Source organism: Siniperca chuatsi, linkage group LG10, assembly GCF_020085105.1.
Source record: "Siniperca chuatsi isolate FFG_IHB_CAS linkage group LG10, ASM2008510v1, whole genome shotgun sequence".
In the NCBI taxonomy this organism is placed as follows: Eukaryota; Metazoa; Chordata; class Actinopteri; order Centrarchiformes; family Sinipercidae; genus Siniperca; species Siniperca chuatsi.
The window spans coordinates 16,099,729-16,118,747 of NC_058051.1; the positions used below are offsets into that span (position 1 = coordinate 16,099,729).

Consider the following 19,019-nt stretch of genomic DNA (forward strand, 5'->3'; position numbering starts at 1 on the left):
TTATTTCACAGGCTTCAGGCGGTGATGTGTATCATCAGCACCATCATGGAATCATGTCCCTCCACGTCCAGTTTCTATAGCACAGCAGCTGCCAAGACGCAACACAATGGCATGAACAATATCATAAGGCTCTTTCTTAAGAAAGGACTGGTCAACGACTTGGCCCGTGTGCCTCACAGCTTGGATTTGTCCAGGTATATGATTACACCATGTTAAATTCATTTTGCAATTTAGATAGTTGTAGACCAGGAGCCTGCATCACAAAGTGTGATCTGTGGATTAGTGACTTAAAGGGACCCTGTTGGGTTTTCTTGTAAACAAATAAGTTATGTTTATATTCAGTGTTACTCACCAGAATGCACTGTGTATATCCTTCTTCATAAAACATTTGCAAAGCCGGTTTAAAAAAAAAGAGAGTGTTTTAAATCCTTCATTGTTTGCATCCATGTTTTCAAGCTTGCAGTCTGTTTCTTCCCTGTCTTTGTTGGCACATTGCTGCATATCTTGGCGTGTTACCGCCACCTTTTGATCAATGGAATAGTGTGACACCATTGGCTGGACTGTGTATCGCGTCACCAGCGTGCTTGCATGTGCATCCTCGTGCGGGAGATAAATAATCCATTCATAGGAAAACAGCTCCATAGCACTACTAGAGGTCTAAAACTCCACAGGGAACCTTTTAACTTGGGGTTTAAACCAGGCTTTTCGGTATCATGAAGCTGGCTCAATTTAAACTGGAATAGATCAACATGGAAACCTAAACCCAGGGTTGATATAGCCCGTTGGTAACCCTGGCTTTCCTGGATCGCCAGTATTTTAGTAAACCAGATAACTCAAATAGCGTTATAAAGTTCAGCTTGCGTGTTTTTAGTAGTATTTCAGAATCAAGTTGGCGTCACAAAAAAAATCTTATTTACGCTGTATAAAATATGTGTAAAATGACATTCTTCCTTTACATCATTTGGTTTAGTCCCAACATGGCCAACACAGTGAATGCTGCCCTGAAGCCTCTGGAGACTCTGTCCCGCATTGTTAACCAGCCCAGCAGTCTGTTTGGGGGCAAAGGAGGCTCCAGCAAGAACAAGGCTGAACATGACACTGTGGGCACTGCCAGGGACAGTAACAGCAACACTCAGGACCAAGGTATCCACATGAGTCAGATGAGATACTTCAACACGCTAGATCCAGTGATTCCAAATATGTCTGTTGCTGATATGTGGCATCTATTCCAGGAGAGTCTGGTGAGGCAGAGCCAGTGGAGGGCAACCACAGGGTGCAGGGAACAGACAGTGACCTGATGGATGGAGAGACAGAGGGAGACACGGTGGTCATTGCTGGTCAGCCAGAGGTTCTCAGCACACAGGCTATGCAGGTGATTGACATATTAAACGCAATACTCTATAACGCAATACTGCTGCAAATATTATTTCAACACATTACCTCATCTGTAACATCTATAATTAATGGCTGACATAAAAGTGGGTATTACCAAAGGTAGATAATTGAACTTCAAGGTGTAATGTCCATTTCTCCACTCTATTATATTATAATATTCTATTGTACTTGTAGGTAGAGAATGAGTTGGTGGATCTGATTGATGAGCTACTGGAGAGAGATGCTGGCACTGTCAACAGCACAATTATAGGTAAGCCACTGGATCAATTTGGGAGGGGACAGCAAGGGTAGATGGTAAACGGGCAAGGAAAAGGTTAGTGTAGCTGTGTGTACAACTACTATCCCTCAGTGGGATAGTTGCTGGACACACACAAAAAAAAAACATGAAATTGCAATACAAGACGTTACCCGTACACTGGAATCACAACTCCCTTTAATTTTATGACTTTTATGATATTTGATTCCAGAGTGCGGGTACTCCTTGTATTGCAAACAGGCAAGGAAACCCAGAACTGGTGTATCACTTGTTGTCTGGTCTGTCAATCAGTGGGACGAAGCGGTGAAGATGAATCACAAGAGGATGTGTTGATGGATGAGGCCCCCTCCAATATTAGCCAGGCATCCACTCTTCAGGCCAACCGGGAAGGTAAGACATTGCATATTAGAACTTTGTTTGTTTTTATCTTGGTAAATAATCTCACAGTTGGTGCGACTGATCTCACTGACGGATTCTCAGTTTTTAAGATCTTCTTGTAAGGGATCTTCTTGTTTGTCTTTCACAAGATTCAATGAACATCCTGGAACCAGAGGATGAGGAGCACACACAGGAGGAAGATTCTAGTGGCAGCAATGATGATGAAGACAGCCAGGATGAAGAGGAGGAGGAGGAGGAAGAGGAGGAGGAGGATCAGGTATGGATTAATGCAATGAGGTTCAGTAAACAAGTGTTGATTGTTGCTTATCGTTAAGACTTTGGCTGCTACTTTTCCTCAAGGATGATGAAGAAGGAGATGAGGATGATGATGATGAAGGTTCAGAGATGGAGTTGGATGAGGACTTCCCTGACATTAACGCTGCACCACACATCCGCTTTGAAAGGTTTGACAGGGATGATGACCTCATCATAGAGTTTGACAACATGTTCTCCAACAACGGTAAGCAGGATCATTTATTGTTAACATATACCAAGATCAAATTTTTATTTGTAGGAATGTCCCAAATTAGAAGGGTTACAAGCACAAAAAACAGTGAATGCAGGAAATGAATTTACTTTAGCATAAACATTTTCATAAACATTACTTGGGGTTGTGCCAGAGCTGTCCCCCTAATGTCTGCCTATTGTTTTGTTGTTTTTCCATCAGCTGACATCCCTCCCTCCCCAGGCAACATCCCCAGCTCCCACCCACTGATGGTGCGCCACGCTGACCACGGTTCCCTCACCCTTGGCGTGGCAGGCACAAGCAGCCGCCTGGCACAGGGCATGGGTCGCAGCCAGCGAACACTGCGCCAGCTCACTGCTAACAGTGGACACACCATCCATGTTCACTACCCTGGCAACCGCCAGCCCAACCCTCCGCTCATCTTGCAAAGGTGAGATCATGTGTTTTGGTGGCTGTGTTAAACAACACATCTGTTTTGCAATATCTGTTATACCACCATTCTTTGAGTGATAATGCTGATTAATATGTGTGTTCCTCCTCTTCTCCCTTTTTTAGATTGTTAGGCCCCAGTGCTGCAGCAGACATTTTACAGCTGTCCAGCTCTCTGCCTCTGCAATCTCGTGGTCGTGCCCGCCTTTTAGTCGGAAATGAGGATGTGCACATCATCGCTCGTTCTGATGATGAGTTGTTGGATGACTTTTTCCATGAGCAGAGCAGTACTGGGGGACAAGCAGGTGAGAATAACTATGGGTTGTCGTTAATGTAATGGTCTTTTGGTTTAGTATTAGCTTGAATTCCTAACGTTTTTTATCTCTCTCTGTTTCTCTAGGCACCCTCTCTAGTATTCCCACTGCCTTAACTAGATGGACAGATGAGTGTAAAGTGTTAGATGCTGAGAGTATGCACGACTGTGTAGCAGGTAGGTTGGTCTTAGACCGGAGATTTGGTTCAATGGAGATAAATTGGATCATTTTATCATGAAAAACATTTTTATGACTGAGTACCTCAATACTGATAGTGCGACAACATTTTGTGGATGCTATTGGTGCTTTCAGAAAATGTTTACATTTTTGAGAGTTGGATCACTAATAATTTGGATATGATGGCCAATTAGTTAGAAGAAGTATTCACTGTTCATTTCACCCAGCTCTAGACACTACTATACTCTAGTAGTTTGACCACCATTTTGATCAGCCATGAGTCTAATTTGTTGATAATGAAATGCTGTAATGCCCTGATGATGGTTGCATGACCAAAAGCATGGCTACATAATAAAGTGGGAGACATCACTGAGTTCAGCATGCAGACATTTCTATGTCTACCTGTAGTAGAACATTAAAGTAATTCAGACAGTCTTGTGTTAATCCATGTACTTCACTATAAAGCAGATCCTAGCAAGTTTTCTTAGAAAACCCAAAGCATGACAACTCTTGCAGTTTATAGTGGTTTGATTTGTTGCATATTTGCTCTTCGTTGGTCTACTTTGTTACTAACAGAGGGAGAGGGAGCAGGACACGAGAACCTTCATTTGGGTGACAATGCTGACAGAGGCAAGGGTGGGGATTGAGAGAGAACAAATCAGAAAGTGAATGATATGATTTAATCCCACATTAACCTGTAATTTCTTCACAGTTTATGACTTATGAAAATAGTTTTTCCTGATTTTAAATAAATGCGCCAGGCTTAACGGCATTAATGGTATTAATTGGACTCTGTGACTTGTTACACCTTAAGTTACAGCCACAACCAAGGATGAATTCTCACATCTGTGTCTGCTTTCAGTGGTTAAGGTGCCTATCCTGCAACATCTGGAGAGTCTGCGAGATGAGGAACTGGAAGAGCGTAGGGAGAAGAGAAGGAGGCAGCTGGCTGAGGAGGAGGAGTCTAAGCAGAATGAGAGGAGGGCCTCTGGAGCAGAACAGGCCAGGGAACAGAGCCTGCAGGTTGGCAAACCATACACATTTGTTTGCTGTTTAGGAGGAGGAATTTTCCAAAATAGACATGCATGCATCTCTTGGCATTTTTATTCACTGTTTGCTTATGTCAACTGTTTTTGTCTATAGGGTTCTGGATTGGGGACAGTTAATGGTGCAGAGAACACTGCAGGTACTGACATTTGTATAGTTTTTGTTTTTGTCTTACTGTTAAAATTCTCGGGAATGGACACATCTCAGTGATGGGCACCCAGAAGCAAGCAGCCTGCAGAGTGTGCTGTGGGATGAGGTAGTAGTTTGTATAGTTTTAGGATCACACCAGATCTGGGAGATAACTATACAGTCTACTGTCTTTCTTATGGCAACGCTATACCAGCTCGAAATCTTCATGTGCTGCAAAGGAGATCCACCCTTAACTGGCAAATGACTCAGATAATTATCAAATTGAAAATATTTTATCTGCATTGTCTTCAGCACCAATTCCACATATTTTCTTTATATCTCTGGAGTACCATGTTTCCTCACATGTATCCTGTATTCGTTGCATTTTTCGGCAGCAGGCTGTGCTGTGGTGAGGTAGTAAGTTGTGTTGTTGTTGGGGATCAGGATTGTGCACCCCGTTCAGGAGATAACTATACAACTTACTGCCTTCCTCAGCGGAGGCCCTTGGCATCTAGGTAGAAAATGATCAGTAACTAGTAATGTGCTTGCTTTGAGCTCTCTTCTTTTGAACAGTAGTCATTAACACCTTGAAAGGGTTTGGAAACAACTAACAGTTTTGGCTGCAATTGTGTGAAGGGAAAGTCTTTTCTAAAACTGTAAAATATTGTATGGCCATATTTTAATAAGTAAGCTTTGGTAGCATAGACAAAATGTACTTTCCGAAAGAGTATTTTAATTTTGTGATCTGTTAAGTTACTGAAAAAGTTTTTTCCAATCAAAAATGCGAATAAACTATATCCCTATCTTCACATACGTTTTCTCTCTGAATGTTGCAGAGGGTGAGCAGGCTCAGGGTGGTACAGTGTCATGTCTGGACCCACCCAGGGTCTCAGAGGGCTTCCTCACTGCTCCCCCATCTGGAGAGGTCACTCCCACCACACCTGCTCCTCATGAACAGGCCCTAGTCTCCCTGGAGACTGCAATCAGTCAGCAGGTCCACCAGCCAATTGCTGACCTTCTACTGGCTGAGTCGCATGCCAGCTCACTGGCTGCTCTGGCGGGGGCAGGCCTTCCACTGTTGTCGGCAGCTGACAGGCCAATCAGTGAAGCGGAGGCATCTCAGATGGAAATGTCCCCGGCACCCACAATCGGTGAGAGAGTCGGAGGAGGTGGTGGAGGAGGAGGAGCGTTGGATGAAGGCAGGGAAGGTAGACTAATTTTGAAAACTCTCTTTATACAGACTGGCCAACAGTAAGGACACACATCTGTAATATAAATTATGACATTTTCTGAACACTGAAATACAAATCAATTGCCCAGGGAATTTTGCTACAATGTATTGGTTGACATAATTTCCTAACTCTTACCCTCACTTTTTTCTCTCAGCCTCCCTAAGTCCAGACATTGTGGAGACCTCAGAGCCTGCAGTAGTGGGTGTGTCACAACTGGAAGGATCACCCATGGATACCAGCAGCCCTGCCTCTGCCACTCAGGAAGAAGCTGCTCCCAACCCTGCCCAGACCGCCCAGCTGTCTCAGGAGCTGTCTGGCAGCGGGGACAGTGGGCTGACCGACAGGCAGACAGATGCTGAGACTGGGTGAGTGGCTTTCAATATCATCCCTGACAAAATTAACATTCAGAAGCAATATCATGTACTCTGTATGTCTTGGCCAGATAACAACAAATTTTTTATAAAAAGTTACAGGTTGTGTAAAATGCCTACCCCCTTTTAGTGCCAGTGCATGTAACTTGTGTTTCAGTCCAATAAAAAACATTGGACTGAAATATTTAAAAATGTTTCTGAAAACCTAAATTTTAGGCTAGCTTCTTTTGCAGCATTTCAGTCGACATTCAGTTTGCAAAGTTTGTAAACCCTGTTCAAGGTATTTTTAGTGAAATTCAGTGTTTTTGTGTGCCCTTTGACTGGTTTTAAGAAGATTTGGTACATCTGGTCTTTTTTACCAGATGTTTGCCAAAACAAAACCATCACATGGTTCAGGGAAGTCCCCACCAAGGATTTTAAATGCACTGCCCTTCCAGACAATTTGACACTGTATAAATCAGTGGAGTATATCATAACACATATTGCTGCTGACTGACAATAGCCATTTTTTTAATTTTATGTTTACAGCTCCACTTCTGTCTCATCACCCGGAGAAACGATGCCCAGGAGTGATAGTGCTGACAGCCAGTCTCAAGCCATCCAGGAAGAGCCCCTCCCATCCACCAGCAATGAAGAGGAGGACCCACTTGCAGGTAAAATGAATTGCTACCCCACTGTTTCTGCAGTTATTAATATTTTTAATAAAATATTACATCGCATAATGTGTGTGATGTTTTTGTCTTGCCAGGCATCAGTCTGCCAGAGGGTGTGGATCCCTCTTTCCTGGCAGCTCTTCCTGAGGACATCCGCCGAGAGGTGCTGCAAAATCAGCTTGGCATCAGACCTCCTTCCCGACCTCCTGCTGCCACCAGCCTGCCTGCCTCTACTGCACCTGTACTCGGAGGACCAGGGGTTACAGAGGTCAGCCCCGAGTTCCTGGCAGCCTTGCCACCTGCCATCCAGGAGGAGGTGAGAGACTCTATGCTGAAATTACAAAAGATTTCAGTAGACAGAATGCTTACCTTTTAGACCTGCCAACTAAGGAAAAAGATATGATTTCATGAAACCAGTAAATGAGTCACAGATAATCAATAAATAAGTTATTTTAACTAAGCATGCCATTGGTCATCTTAGGTTCTTGCCCAGCAACGGGCAGAGCAGCAGCGCAGGGAGCTATCCCAACAGCCTACACAGGGAGACACACCTCTGGATCCAGTCACCTTCATCCAGACACTTCCCTCAGAGCTCCGGCGTAGTGTCCTGGAGGACATGGAGGACAGCGTGTTGGCTGTCATGCCCCCAGACATTGCTGCTGAAGCAGCCGCGTTACGTAGAGAGCAAGAGGCTCGCCAGAGGCAACTGATGCATGAGAGGTTGTTTGGTCATAGCTCATCTTCAGCCCTATCAGCCATCTTGCGCTCACCAGCCTTCACCAGTCGGTTAGGGAGCAATCGTGGCGTCCAGTACACCCGACTGGCTGTGCAGAGAGGAGGCACATTTCAGATGGGTGGAGGAACAAACCACAGGTAAGAGGAGATGGTGATCTAATTGCCAGTTTTGAGAATCCAAATCTTTTTATGAAATGACAAGAAAAATGAATGTGATATAAAAAATCGTAGGTGGTCTTGATCGGATCATACTGCACTTTTGACAGGTGACAAACTGAATATATGTTATCTTGTGTCCTCAGACCATCCAGTTCCAGTGTGGACTCTCTATTGCGTCTGCGTGGTCGGTTGCTGCTGGACCATGAGGCCTTGTCCTGCCTGCTGGTTTTGCTGTTTGTGGATGAACCGAAGCTTAACACCAGCCGTCTGCACCGCGTGCTCAGGAACCTCTGCTACCACTCTCAGACACGTGGGTGGGTCATTCGCAGCCTGTTATCCATCCTCCAACGCAGCAGTGAGAGTGAGGTGTGTGTGGAGACCTCACGTCTAGAAGACTCTCGTGGCAAGAGAAGTATCCAGGGAGGCTGTGGAGGAAAAGGCTCAGCTACCTCCTCCCTCTCCTCTTCATCATCCTCCTCTTCATCTTCATCTTCCTCCTTAGATCTACTGAACAGGGTGGAGTCTCGCAGCTCCAATCAGCTTTCCTGGCTCTCTGTTTCTATGGACGCAGCCTTGGGCTGCCGGACAAACATTTTCCAGATTCAGCGAGCATCAGGTAGGAAACACGCTGACCGGCACTCAGCTGGGGGTTCTACAGGATCTGGAACACTAGGAGGAGTGTCAGGTGCTGCTGTAGGTGTCACATGTGCTGGAGGTGGAGGTTCCACTGTCCACATTCACCCACAAGCTGCTCCAGTGGTCTGTCGACACGTGTTGGACACACTCATCCAGCTAGCTAAGGTGAAAGTCCACCAATCTTTATCTCCATCTGCTGCATCATCTATTGTATATTCCATGCTGTTACAAAAAGAAAAGTAATAATTGAAGTCCTTTTTGTCTCTGGTCTGTCCCTGCAGGTGTTCCCCAGCCACTTTACCCAGCAGCGCTGTAAGGATCTGTCAACATCTTCTTCTGACCTGGATTCTCGTCTTTGTTCAATCTCCTCTGGGGGAGGGGGTGGAGGAGGGGGCTCCAGGTCAGGGTCGCAGTCTCAAAGCAACCCCAGCTTCAATGCCTCCAACACCCAGAACTCTTTGGGCTCCTCTGCTGTTACTCCGCAGTCTCTGGGAATCTCCACTGATTTTTGGGACCTGCTGGTCAAGCTGGACAACATGAATGTCAGCCGCAAGGGCAAAGCCTCTATGAAGACAGTGCCTCTGGGGGGCAGTGCAGAGGCTGAGGGGGCTCAGTTCAGCCTGGAGACCTCCCCTTTAGGCCAGTTGATGAACATGCTGTCCCACCCCGTAATCAGACGGAGCTCCTTGCTCACTGAAAAGCTGCTGCGCCTGCTCTCCCTCATATCCATTGCCCTACCTGACAACAAGGCCACCGAGGTGCCTGCTGGACACCCCACCCCACAGGCTGCCAACCCCAACACGGCAACCAGCTCAGGAGCTACAGCCCCAATCATAACACAGGGCACGGTGTCAGCGGGCTCTAGCCAGTCCATTGTCACAGGCCCAGGGGCCTCTGTAGGAGCTGCAGCCCAGGGTCCATCCTCAGGGACAAGTCTAGCAGCCTCCCAGACATCCTCCACAACAATCTGTATACCCACGTCCACTGGAACAACCTCTACAGGTAGTGTTAATTTATTCCAAAATAAAATGTCATCAGTTAATTTAGGTTTTACAATGTAACCAGCGATTTCAGTAGAAAATAATTTATGTATATTTTTTGGGGGCATTTTTTCCAAAACAGGGAAACAGAGGGGCACTACTAGCAGTACAGAGAGTGACAACAAGATGGCCTCCACTGGACTCACAGAGAAACAGCTTCAACTCTCTGTGGAGGTATGGGGGGGGGAAATGGACAAGTGTCATAGGGTGTCATTCATGCTGTCATCATGAAATGCGTGTGAATTTCCATTACTGCTCATGGAAAAGTGTAACTTTGCATCAAACTCAATTTTTCAAGATATTAGTCTGGATAACTTCTACTGAGGATCAGTTGATCAGTGGCATAACCAAAGCATAAAACCCTAATTTTCTTTTATATTTCTGTTACTTGTCTGAGCTGTCCTCGCCACAAGAGTACTTTGTTTACTTTTTAACTGGATTGAACAGTGTCTTCTCGCAGAAGAAAAACAAAAAAATTACACTGTGTAGGCATACAGTATAATCCAGGTAAAAGTCTATTGAAACTGATTTTTAACCTTTTAATTTGTGGATTTTTCAGTAAAATTCTGCATTTGATTCAATGAACTTTACAGTAGTAGCAAAAGGTGTGTGGTGCATCTGCCTCATACACTGCCACACCACCATATATCTTTACCTTGATCTACTTCAAGACACTGTCCAATCCATCTGGCTATGTCATTTGTGCATGGTTTCACTTCAAAGTCTGTCACTGTTGGGAGTTGGATGGATAGAGTATTAAAAGATACCAGGATTATAACATCCGTCAGCCTGACTAGCGATCGTCATTTCCCATCAGTATTAGTAAGCAAGCAAGCAAACTTGCTTTATATAGCACTTCTCAAAAGAAGGAGAAATAAGTGTGGAATCCACAAATAAAAGACCAAGAGAATGCCAAAGAAAAGAAATTGCTTTTACAGAGTAACTAAACCCCCAAACCTTTTTTTTAACTGAAAATCAATGTATGATTATTTAGTAGTGTTGTTGATAGATTCAGGTCTGAATCTTGACTTTTTAGTGCAAAGTATTTTATTTCTACATTTTGTGTTACGTCACCAACCCCACCAGCTTAAAAGTTCATTGCTCTTTGAAAGGGTCTAATTGCATTATTATGCTATTATATTGTCATATCAGTGGCATAAAATGGTCTTAAAATGACAATAATATGGTTTATTGCCATTTTTCTGGGACAATATTATTGTCCAACAAAAGTAGTTATCATGACAGACCTAGACACAATTGGACTGTGACACAAACAGGCAGTTCATAAAGAAATATTGACAAAGTCATGTACTACTTAATTCACTGTTTTGAACATAGGCCAATCGATCTGTTTTTCTGCGTTTCTGTTATTTAATTAATAATGCCTTAGGTTTTTTTTATGCCTCCCTGCTGGCAATTGCTGTGGCCGGGGGTATTGTGTTTTCGGGTTGCCTGTCCCATTCTCGTGAACACAAGAACTCAGGAACGCCTTGAGGGAATTTCTTCAAATTTGGTACAAACGTCCAATTGGACACAAGGATGAACTGATTAGAATTTGGTTGTCAAAGGTCAAGGTCACTGTGGCCTCAAAATTACCTTGACAAACATGTTTTTGGCCATAACTCAAGAATTGATGCGGAATATGAAAACAATTCGTGCAGCTGTTTAATGGAATACAGTGATGAAGTGATGACATTTTTTTACCCCAAAGGTCAACTTCACTGTGACATAATGTCCTGGGGAAACCAGCCATTATTCAACACCATAACTCAGGAACAGAAGGGGAGGTTGTGACCATTTTTTACAGTTGATTGGACACTGAATAGGTGACACTTTTTTTGACTGGCTTTTGAAATGAAAGGTCATTGTGTCATCAGAATCACGTGACTGCAAACAACTTGTGCGCGCCTAGCTAATCGTGATACTGTGAGTGAGTTTCACCTACAGTTCATAGGCTTAACTTCTAAAAATGCCAGGAGAAAACAATAGCACCACATTTTGTGTAGCTATACTCGATAAGAATCCATCTTTACATAGTAATCATGTACAGGGGTACCTGTTTAGTAAATACATCTATGATAATCCTTCATTAATCAGTTCAACAATGTATATTCTCTGGAATCATACATATGTATCAATGTAGTGATAACAGACAAAAATACACTTTATACCTTTTTTATTCAATTCCTTCAAAGTACTATATATATTATGAGTCTGGACAGACCTTGCTGTAAACTGCAGCTTGACTGGTTAGCAGAGGCATACAACCATGGGGTGGTAATTCTAGTTTCTAATAACCCTTTTCCTCCTCTTTACAAGGTGTTGACATCTCACTCATGTTCAGAGGAGGGTCTGGAGGATGCAGCTAACATTCTGCTGCAGTTATCTAGAGGAGATGGTGGCACCAGAGACACTGTGCTCAGACTGCTGCTCAGTGGAGCGAGACACCTCGGATACACCCTTTGCAAACAGATCGGTCAGTGCTGGGCAGCTACATAGATGCCAGTTCTGCTCCTATTTAAGCAAATACAGTTTTCTCTTCACACATTTATGAACATTTTCTCTCTCTCAGGCACATTACTGGCCGAACTTAGAGAATACAACTTGGAGCAGCAGAGACGGGCACACGCTGATTCGCATTCCCCTGATGCCCCTCCTGAGGATTCCTCCATCTCAGGCAGACTCAAGGGCAAGATGACCAGCAGGTTAGCCAGTGATGACTCTGGGCCACACAGTGAGATTAGGTTGCCAACACAGCAAGAGACACTGTGGCAGACTGATTCTGTTTAATCTAAACTCTAGTTAAAGTAGCTTGAGTAACATTACAGCATGTAATAATGGTATCTGTTTTTGCATGAATATTAATTTTTCGTAACTACAATTTCCTTTACCTTTTATGTGCATTTGTTGGTTGGGGCACAGGTTTGACGGGTCGGAGAGTGTGGTCATTGTGGCTGCACAAAAGCGCACTCTCGGGGGACGTGAACTACAGCTTCCCTGTATGAGCTCACTAACGTCCAAGACGTCAACGCAGAAGTTTTTCTTGCGAGTGCTGCAGGTCATTATCCAGCTCCGGGAGGACACACGGCGTGCCAACAAGAAAGCCAAACAGACAGGGCGGTTAGGTAAGAAGATATTTAGAGCTGCAACGGTTAATCGATTAGGTGTCCACTTAAATTATTTTCCAACTTTTTGATAATCGATTGGGCTTTTTTATGTAATTTTTTTTTTTTTTTTTAAAGAAAAAATGTCCAAATTCTGATTTCAGCTTCTCAAATGTGAGTGTTTTCTGGTTTCTTTAGTCCTCTGAAACACTAAACTGAATATCTTTGGGTTGTGGACAACAAGACATTTGAGGATGTCACCTTGGGCTTTGGGAAACAGTGCTCAACATTTTTCTGCATTTTCTGGACTAAAAAACTAATCGATTAATCGAGAAAATGATGGACAGAATAATCGTTACTGAAAATAATTGTTAGTTGCAGCCCTAAAGATATTACATATACATAGTATTCTTAATGTATGCATACAATATCCTATGTATCGAGTGATAAAACCCCTGTCCTTCCTCTGTCATTGGCCAGGCTCCACCAGTTTGAGCTCAGCCAGCAGCATCCAGGCTGCGGTGCGTCAGCTAGAGGCTGAGGCTGACGCCATCATTCAGATGGTGAGAGAGGGTCAGCGGGCACGCCGGCTCCAACAGGCTCCTCCACCCACCGCCTCTTCTGCCTCTGCCGCCGTCGCCGCCGCTGCCGGATCCTCAGTGGCGGTTCCCCATGCCCCCACTGGTGCTGCTCCCCCTGCTGGCACGGCTGCTGCTGCCACGGTTAGCATGGGCTGCACTGACAGCAGGCATACTCCTACTCACACACTGCCCACACTTTCAATAGGAAACCATTTGAAACCTGAGAAAAAGCACATTGAATACATAATATGACCATCGCAGTATAGTTATTTCAAAATTACTGTGGTGGTCATCAAGACAACTGCTGTGAAATGACCATTAGCTACCGACATGCTTCATGATGTATAATTTGGCTTTGCCTGTACTGGCTTTGTGCATTTTGGAAAATCATAAGCTAACCCATTACTTTGTAATGCATATCTGTCTTACTTTGAAAACATTAACTTTGGTTAACCTTTTATATGGTATTGCATTGTATTTGTAAACAACACAATGCAGTGTGCAGTCACCATACAGCCTTCTACCTCAAGTTGTTTATGCATAGTGACAACTGCTGCCATGATGAACATTGACAGCCCCAACAGAGAGGCAGATGTGCCAGTGATCCACTGCTTTCTATATCAATTTCTTTGCATTGACCTGTTCTATGGTTGAAATTGTCTAAATATGGATGTGCTGCCTGCTCCAAACCGTTTGATCTGTTCCACTGATGCTGTCTGTTTGCTGGCTGACATGGCTTCATGCTTTTGGCCCTCCCTCCTTCCCTACTCAGTTCCAGTTCCTCTCCTCTCTCAGTGAATCATGGGAATGTCATTATGCATGGCAATATCAGTCAAGATGGTTACTATGGGGGGGACAATCACCTTAATCATTAATTCTTCCATGTTTTTTCCTGTTTTTCATCCTCTCTCTCTGCCTCTCTGGTCATTCCTGGTTTGTTTCGTGTAGTCTGAAGTGCAGCCAATGTCAGAAGCCCAGGCAGCCCAGAGAGATGAGTCTCCAATGGATGTGGACCAGCCATCTCCTCTAGAGCAGGACCCTGCACCTCTGGGTATGACTTACTTGCAAACTGCTAATGACAATTAAAAACATCTGCTGATTTGCTATGTTTTTGTTTAGTCTTTTTCTTGTTTGTTTTGTCAGTAAATGACCCCCACAAACAGTGAGCACAATGTGTCTATCCTTCTCTGATTTTTACCTGGAATTGCTTTTATTTTATTTTAGTCCAGCAGTTGCACAGGGAACTTTCAACTATCAATCAATTAGAAATGACACATTCATTTGTTACATAGTACAGAGTTGACAAGGGACAGGAGTCATTTAGAACCTCAATACATTTCTGTATCAATTGCTGAAGTGCTGATTTGACCTTGGGTTTTAATATTAGAATTACTGCAGAGTTAATACTGCAGATCCCCTAAAACAGGGGGATCTGCAGTAATAACTCAATCAATTGTGATATAGAATATGGTGTTGTTCATCAACACTGGAGCAGTCCTTTAAAAAAAAAAAACATTGTTTCACTCTAATAGCAGACATAGTTGATGACCGCATAACTGATGTAATGGTTGAGTCTTGTATTGGAATTTTCTTTTTTAGATGATGAAGGAAACGGCCAGTCAGAGAGTGAGGAGAGACTTCCAGACCTCCCGCTGCTCAGCGAGCAGCTGTTGTTGGATGAACTATGGGACATGCTTGGGGAGTGCCTGAAAGAGCTAGAGGAGTCCCATGACCAGCATGCTGTACTGGGTAAGTGGAATCCTTCTTAAGAAATGCTTTTCTTTATGCTGTATGTGATTTTCTATTGTATTTATGTCTGTTGAAGGAGTATGGTTGAGTGATTTGTTCTCCTAATGAAGTTTTCTTTGTTTCCCCAGTTCTTCAGCCTGCTGTGGAGGCCTTCTTCCTAGTCCATGCCACAGAGCGTGAGAGCAAACCTCCTGTTAGAGACACGCGGGAGAGCCAACTTTCTCACATCAAAGATGAGCCTCCACCACTGTCGCCAGCACCCCTTACACCTGCCACACCTTCATCCCTAGACCCGTTCTTTTCCAGGGAACCATCCTCCATGCACATCTCTTCAAACCTGCCACCGGACACTCAGAAGTTCCTCCGCTTTGCTGGTGAGCCTGAAAGATTTAAGTAAGGAGAATGATAAGCTTTGTTCTGATGTGTAGTACAGTGTCTAACAGCACTCATTGTCCTTCATTTTAGAAACTCACCGCACAGTGCTTAACCAGATCCTGCGCCAGTCCACCACTCACTTGGCTGATGGGCCTTTTGCAGTACTGGTTGACTACATACGCATCTTGGACTTCGATGTTAAGAGGAAGTAAGAGGGATTATTTTTCACTTCTATCTTACACTGTTTAATACACACTTACTGGCTTTTTAAATCACTGACGTGCTGGTCTTTCTGGCCATCTCTGCAGGTACTTCCGCCAGGAGTTAGAGCGACTGGATGAAGGCCTGAGGAAGGAGGACATGGCTGTGCATGTGAGGAGAGACCATGTATTTGAGGACTCGTACAGGGAGCTGCATCGCAAGAGCCCAGAGGACATGAAGAATAGGCTGTAAGGTTCTATCTCCTCTATCCACTTGTGTGTCTTCTCAATTCAGAACCACTCAACCTGAGTCATACTCTGCTCCCTTTCCATTACAGGTACATTGTGTTTGAAGGAGAGGAGGGCCAGGATGCTGGTGGCCTGCTGAGGGAATGGTACATGATCATCTCCCGGGAGATGTTCAACCCCATGTACGCCCTGTTTCGCACTTCGCCAGGCGACCGTGTCACCTATACCATCAACCCCTCATCCCACTGCAACCCCAACCACCTCAGCTACTTCAAGTTTGTGGGTCGCGTGGTGGCCAAGGCAGTCTATGATAACCGGTTGTTGGAGTGCTACTTCACCCGCAGCTTCTACAAGCACATCCTGGGCAAGAGCGTCAGGTATTTCAGCTACTGGCAGTTAGAGCCAATAACCTAATTGTTCATGACATGTTCCAACTATACTAATTACTATACTAAACTATACTAATTATCCCTACAAACCGTGCCTTATTGATTGCTACACTAAACGTTGTGGCAACCAGAGAGCTGGTTAGCTATATTTTGCAGTATTTCACTTAAATATGTGATTAATATGGATGTATTTCTGTGGTATTACCAGGTACACAGACATGGAGAGTGAAGACTACCCATTCTTCCAGGGCTTGGTGTACTTGTTGGAGAACGATGTGTCCACACTGGGTTATGAGCTGACATTCAGCACAGAGGTTGGTGTCTGTTCTCTAAATGTTTAGCTTCAAGTGGAAAATTCATTATCATGCTATTTCCTCTCCTTAACTGTTGAAATTGAGATTGGGCCTGAAGGGAGAATCCTAAATGCTTTATGTTCTATAAAATAAGTGCTGCAAAAGTATAATTTGAAATGTGATTGCCTTAAAATACTGTTAATGGATACCACCTGTGGCTCACAGTAAAATATTAAGCTGAAACTCTACAAGACCTGTGACACTAAAAGTCTTTATGTTTGCTGTCTGTGTAGGTCCAGGAGTTTGGGGTATGTGAAGTGAGAGACCTCAAACCAAATGGAGCCAATATCCTGGTCACAGAGGAAAACAAAAAAGAGTATGTGCACCTGGTATGCCAGATGAAGATGACAGGTGAGATTGTGGTTATTTCACCAAATATTAAATTTCCCATTAGCAGTAGGGCTGTTAGAATATGCACTATTACTGGGAGAGAGAAAAAAACAATTACTTAATGCAAATGGATCAATCTAAATATTATAATCAACAGATGTCAATTTAAAGAGGCTGTATGTATGAAAAATATTATTCTCAATGATGCATAAAGAAAGCACTAGGTGGCAGAATTTTGAGCTGATCAATATGCAGCAGAGAGCTAAAGGTGTTTCTCTCTGGAAGATGGCTGATTTATGATAAGCAGCACCCTCCAGCTGCTGCTCAAATACATTATTCATTAAAGATTTGAATTTTCAGCTGCTCAATTGGGGGGGGGGAGAAATAGCCACCAAATTAATGGATAGAATAATGTTAGTTGCATGCCACATGAAGAATATTCTCACTACTACAGAAAGATCCCCGAGTGAATAATTTTACTTGTTTTCTAGGTGCGATCCGCAAGCAGCTGGCAGCCTTCCTTGAGGGATTCTATGAGATCATCCCCAAGAGGCTGATCTCCATCTTCACCGAGCAGGAGCTGGAGCTACTCATCTCTGGCCTGCCCACCATTGACATTGATGACCTAAAGGCCAACACTGAATATCACAAATACCAGTCCAGCTCCATCCAGGTATGAATGAGTAAACACTTGTACAACATTATTATTTAAATGTCTACCCACTTCTACATATGTGTGAGAGAATTGATATGGGTATGCTAAAAGATGACGATTTCTAATTTTTTTAACTTTAGATCCAGTGGTTCTGGAGGGCCTTGCGGTCCTTTGACCAGGCAGACCGGGCCAAGTTCCTACAGTTTGTCACCGGCACGTCCAAGGTTCCCCTCCAGGGTTTTGCTGCTCTGGAGGGCATGAACGGCATCCAGAAGTTCCAGATCCATCGTGACGATCGCTCCACTGACCGCCTGCCATCTGCTCATACCTGGTAAACGCATAACAAGTTTACAAGGCATAAGTAATTGTAACAATCCTGGAAGGAACAAAATTGGGAAAATGTAACTTTAATGTTCTTTCTCTTTTTCCACCCTCAGCTTTAACCAGCTGGACCTCCCAGCTTATGAGAGCTATGAGAAGCTGAGACATATGCTGCTGTTGGCCATTCAGGAATGCTCAGAGGGATTCGGACTGGCTTAAACTATGAGACTCTTAACACACACATACATGCATACAAACACTTGATTTAGATTTGCCTACTCCTGACACATTCAAACTGATAACCTTTGAACGCACGCACACACGCACGCACTCACTATCATAGACATTACTGGATTACTTGTTGAATGGCCTAGACTTACTGGTTTCTATTCCATATAAAACAGATAAAACCAGCAAGTGAAATGGACTGATCGACATTGCGTACAACACAGAGAGCCTCATGTTGACACAATTGTGTCTCCCTTCCCAATTCAATGGCAAATGCAAGAGTGGATTCAGAGGATAAAACATGGACTAATATAAGAGACGTTTTCTTCATTTAGTTTGATTTCTCTGTACAAAAGGTTTGGGAGTTTATTATGTTTAATCTTTTTTGTTCTCTGGCTGTGTAAAAAGAAAAAAGAGAATGTTGTTTGAACAGGATGGTTATAAAACCTTTGGGGAAAAAATGGTGGTTTCTTGTTGCAAATTTGTGCCCTCACAAGCCTTGACAATGGGGAACATTTTTATCGGGGGTATATGAACAACTTGAGAAGTTTTGAAGATATTCACAAAAATGCACTTTTCAAAATTTTGTGGCATTTTTAAGGAAGGATGGTACAAAAAATGAAGAGAAAACCTGAAGGAGATAAAAAAAAAACATTAACCATAAATTCTAGAGTATTTTTGGCTATTAAATCGCTGACCCAGCCTTGAGCCTTTGAATCAGAGTGGAATAACTACATGAATAAATGCATAAAATTGCGTCCATTGTCTCTTTTAACAGTGTTTTAACCATTACTTGCAGTGAATTAATTTAAAGTTGAATGTCAATTCTGTGTGTGATCACACTAAAATACTAGTTAATTATTGGATTGAATTCATATAGAATATATTTTCTATTGGTAGACATCTGATTGTCAGTTTTCAACCCAATGATTCTGTGACAAGTGAAATCAATCCCACAGTTTACTCACACTGATCCCAGTGATGAATCAGACAAAATATCCCTCATGT

General features: G+C 43.5%; 1 protein-coding gene across 14 annotated transcripts in view; it reads left to right on the forward strand.

Moving 5' to 3' along the window:
* The window catches only part of huwe1 (HECT, UBA and WWE domain containing E3 ubiquitin protein ligase 1), a 44,755-nt gene extending 25,988 nt beyond the window's left edge, over nt 1–18,767 (forward strand). For 9 of the 14 annotated variants that reach the window (XM_044210851.1, XM_044210862.1, XM_044210857.1 and 6 more), the window contains 35 exons: nt 12–194; nt 971–1,143; nt 1,233–1,372; nt 1,570–1,645; nt 1,943–2,041; nt 2,179–2,306; nt 2,390–2,549; nt 2,757–2,985; nt 3,111–3,289; nt 3,385–3,474; nt 4,338–4,498; nt 4,619–4,661; nt 5,488–5,859; nt 6,038–6,248; nt 6,783–6,907; nt 7,003–7,223; nt 7,389–7,780; nt 7,945–8,602; nt 8,719–9,439; nt 9,560–9,651; nt 11,797–11,953; nt 12,050–12,182; nt 12,388–12,602; nt 13,062–13,303; nt 14,111–14,213; nt 14,762–14,911; nt 15,040–15,285; nt 15,377–15,494; nt 15,595–15,735; nt 15,825–16,112; nt 16,333–16,438; nt 16,711–16,828; nt 17,299–17,480; nt 17,603–17,793; nt 17,900–18,767. In XM_044210851.1, the coding sequence (XP_044066786.1) occupies nt 12–194; nt 971–1,143; nt 1,233–1,372; nt 1,570–1,645; nt 1,943–2,041; nt 2,179–2,306; nt 2,390–2,549; nt 2,757–2,985; nt 3,111–3,289; nt 3,385–3,474; nt 4,338–4,498; nt 4,619–4,661; nt 5,488–5,859; nt 6,038–6,248; nt 6,783–6,907; nt 7,003–7,223; nt 7,389–7,780; nt 7,945–8,602; nt 8,719–9,439; nt 9,560–9,651; nt 11,797–11,953; nt 12,050–12,182; nt 12,388–12,602; nt 13,062–13,303; nt 14,111–14,213; nt 14,762–14,911; nt 15,040–15,285; nt 15,377–15,494; nt 15,595–15,735; nt 15,825–16,112; nt 16,333–16,438; nt 16,711–16,828; nt 17,299–17,480; nt 17,603–17,793; nt 17,900–18,002 (6,946 nt within the window). In that variant the 3' untranslated portion in view covers nt 18,003–18,767. The remainder of the gene's footprint in view (nt 1–11; nt 195–970; nt 1,144–1,232; nt 1,373–1,569; nt 1,646–1,942; nt 2,042–2,178; nt 2,307–2,389; nt 2,550–2,756; nt 2,986–3,110; nt 3,290–3,384; nt 3,475–4,337; nt 4,499–4,618; nt 4,662–5,487; nt 5,860–6,037; nt 6,249–6,782; nt 6,908–7,002; nt 7,224–7,388; nt 7,781–7,944; nt 8,603–8,718; nt 9,440–9,559; nt 9,652–11,796; nt 11,954–12,049; nt 12,183–12,387; nt 12,603–13,061; nt 13,304–14,110; nt 14,214–14,761; nt 14,912–15,039; nt 15,286–15,376; nt 15,495–15,594; nt 15,736–15,824; nt 16,113–16,332; nt 16,439–16,710; nt 16,829–17,298; nt 17,481–17,602; nt 17,794–17,899) is intronic. The other 5 variants (XM_044210858.1, XM_044210865.1, XM_044210864.1 and 2 more) reach the window with 4 other exon arrangements.
* Nucleotides 18,768–19,019: the final 252 nt, after the last annotated feature.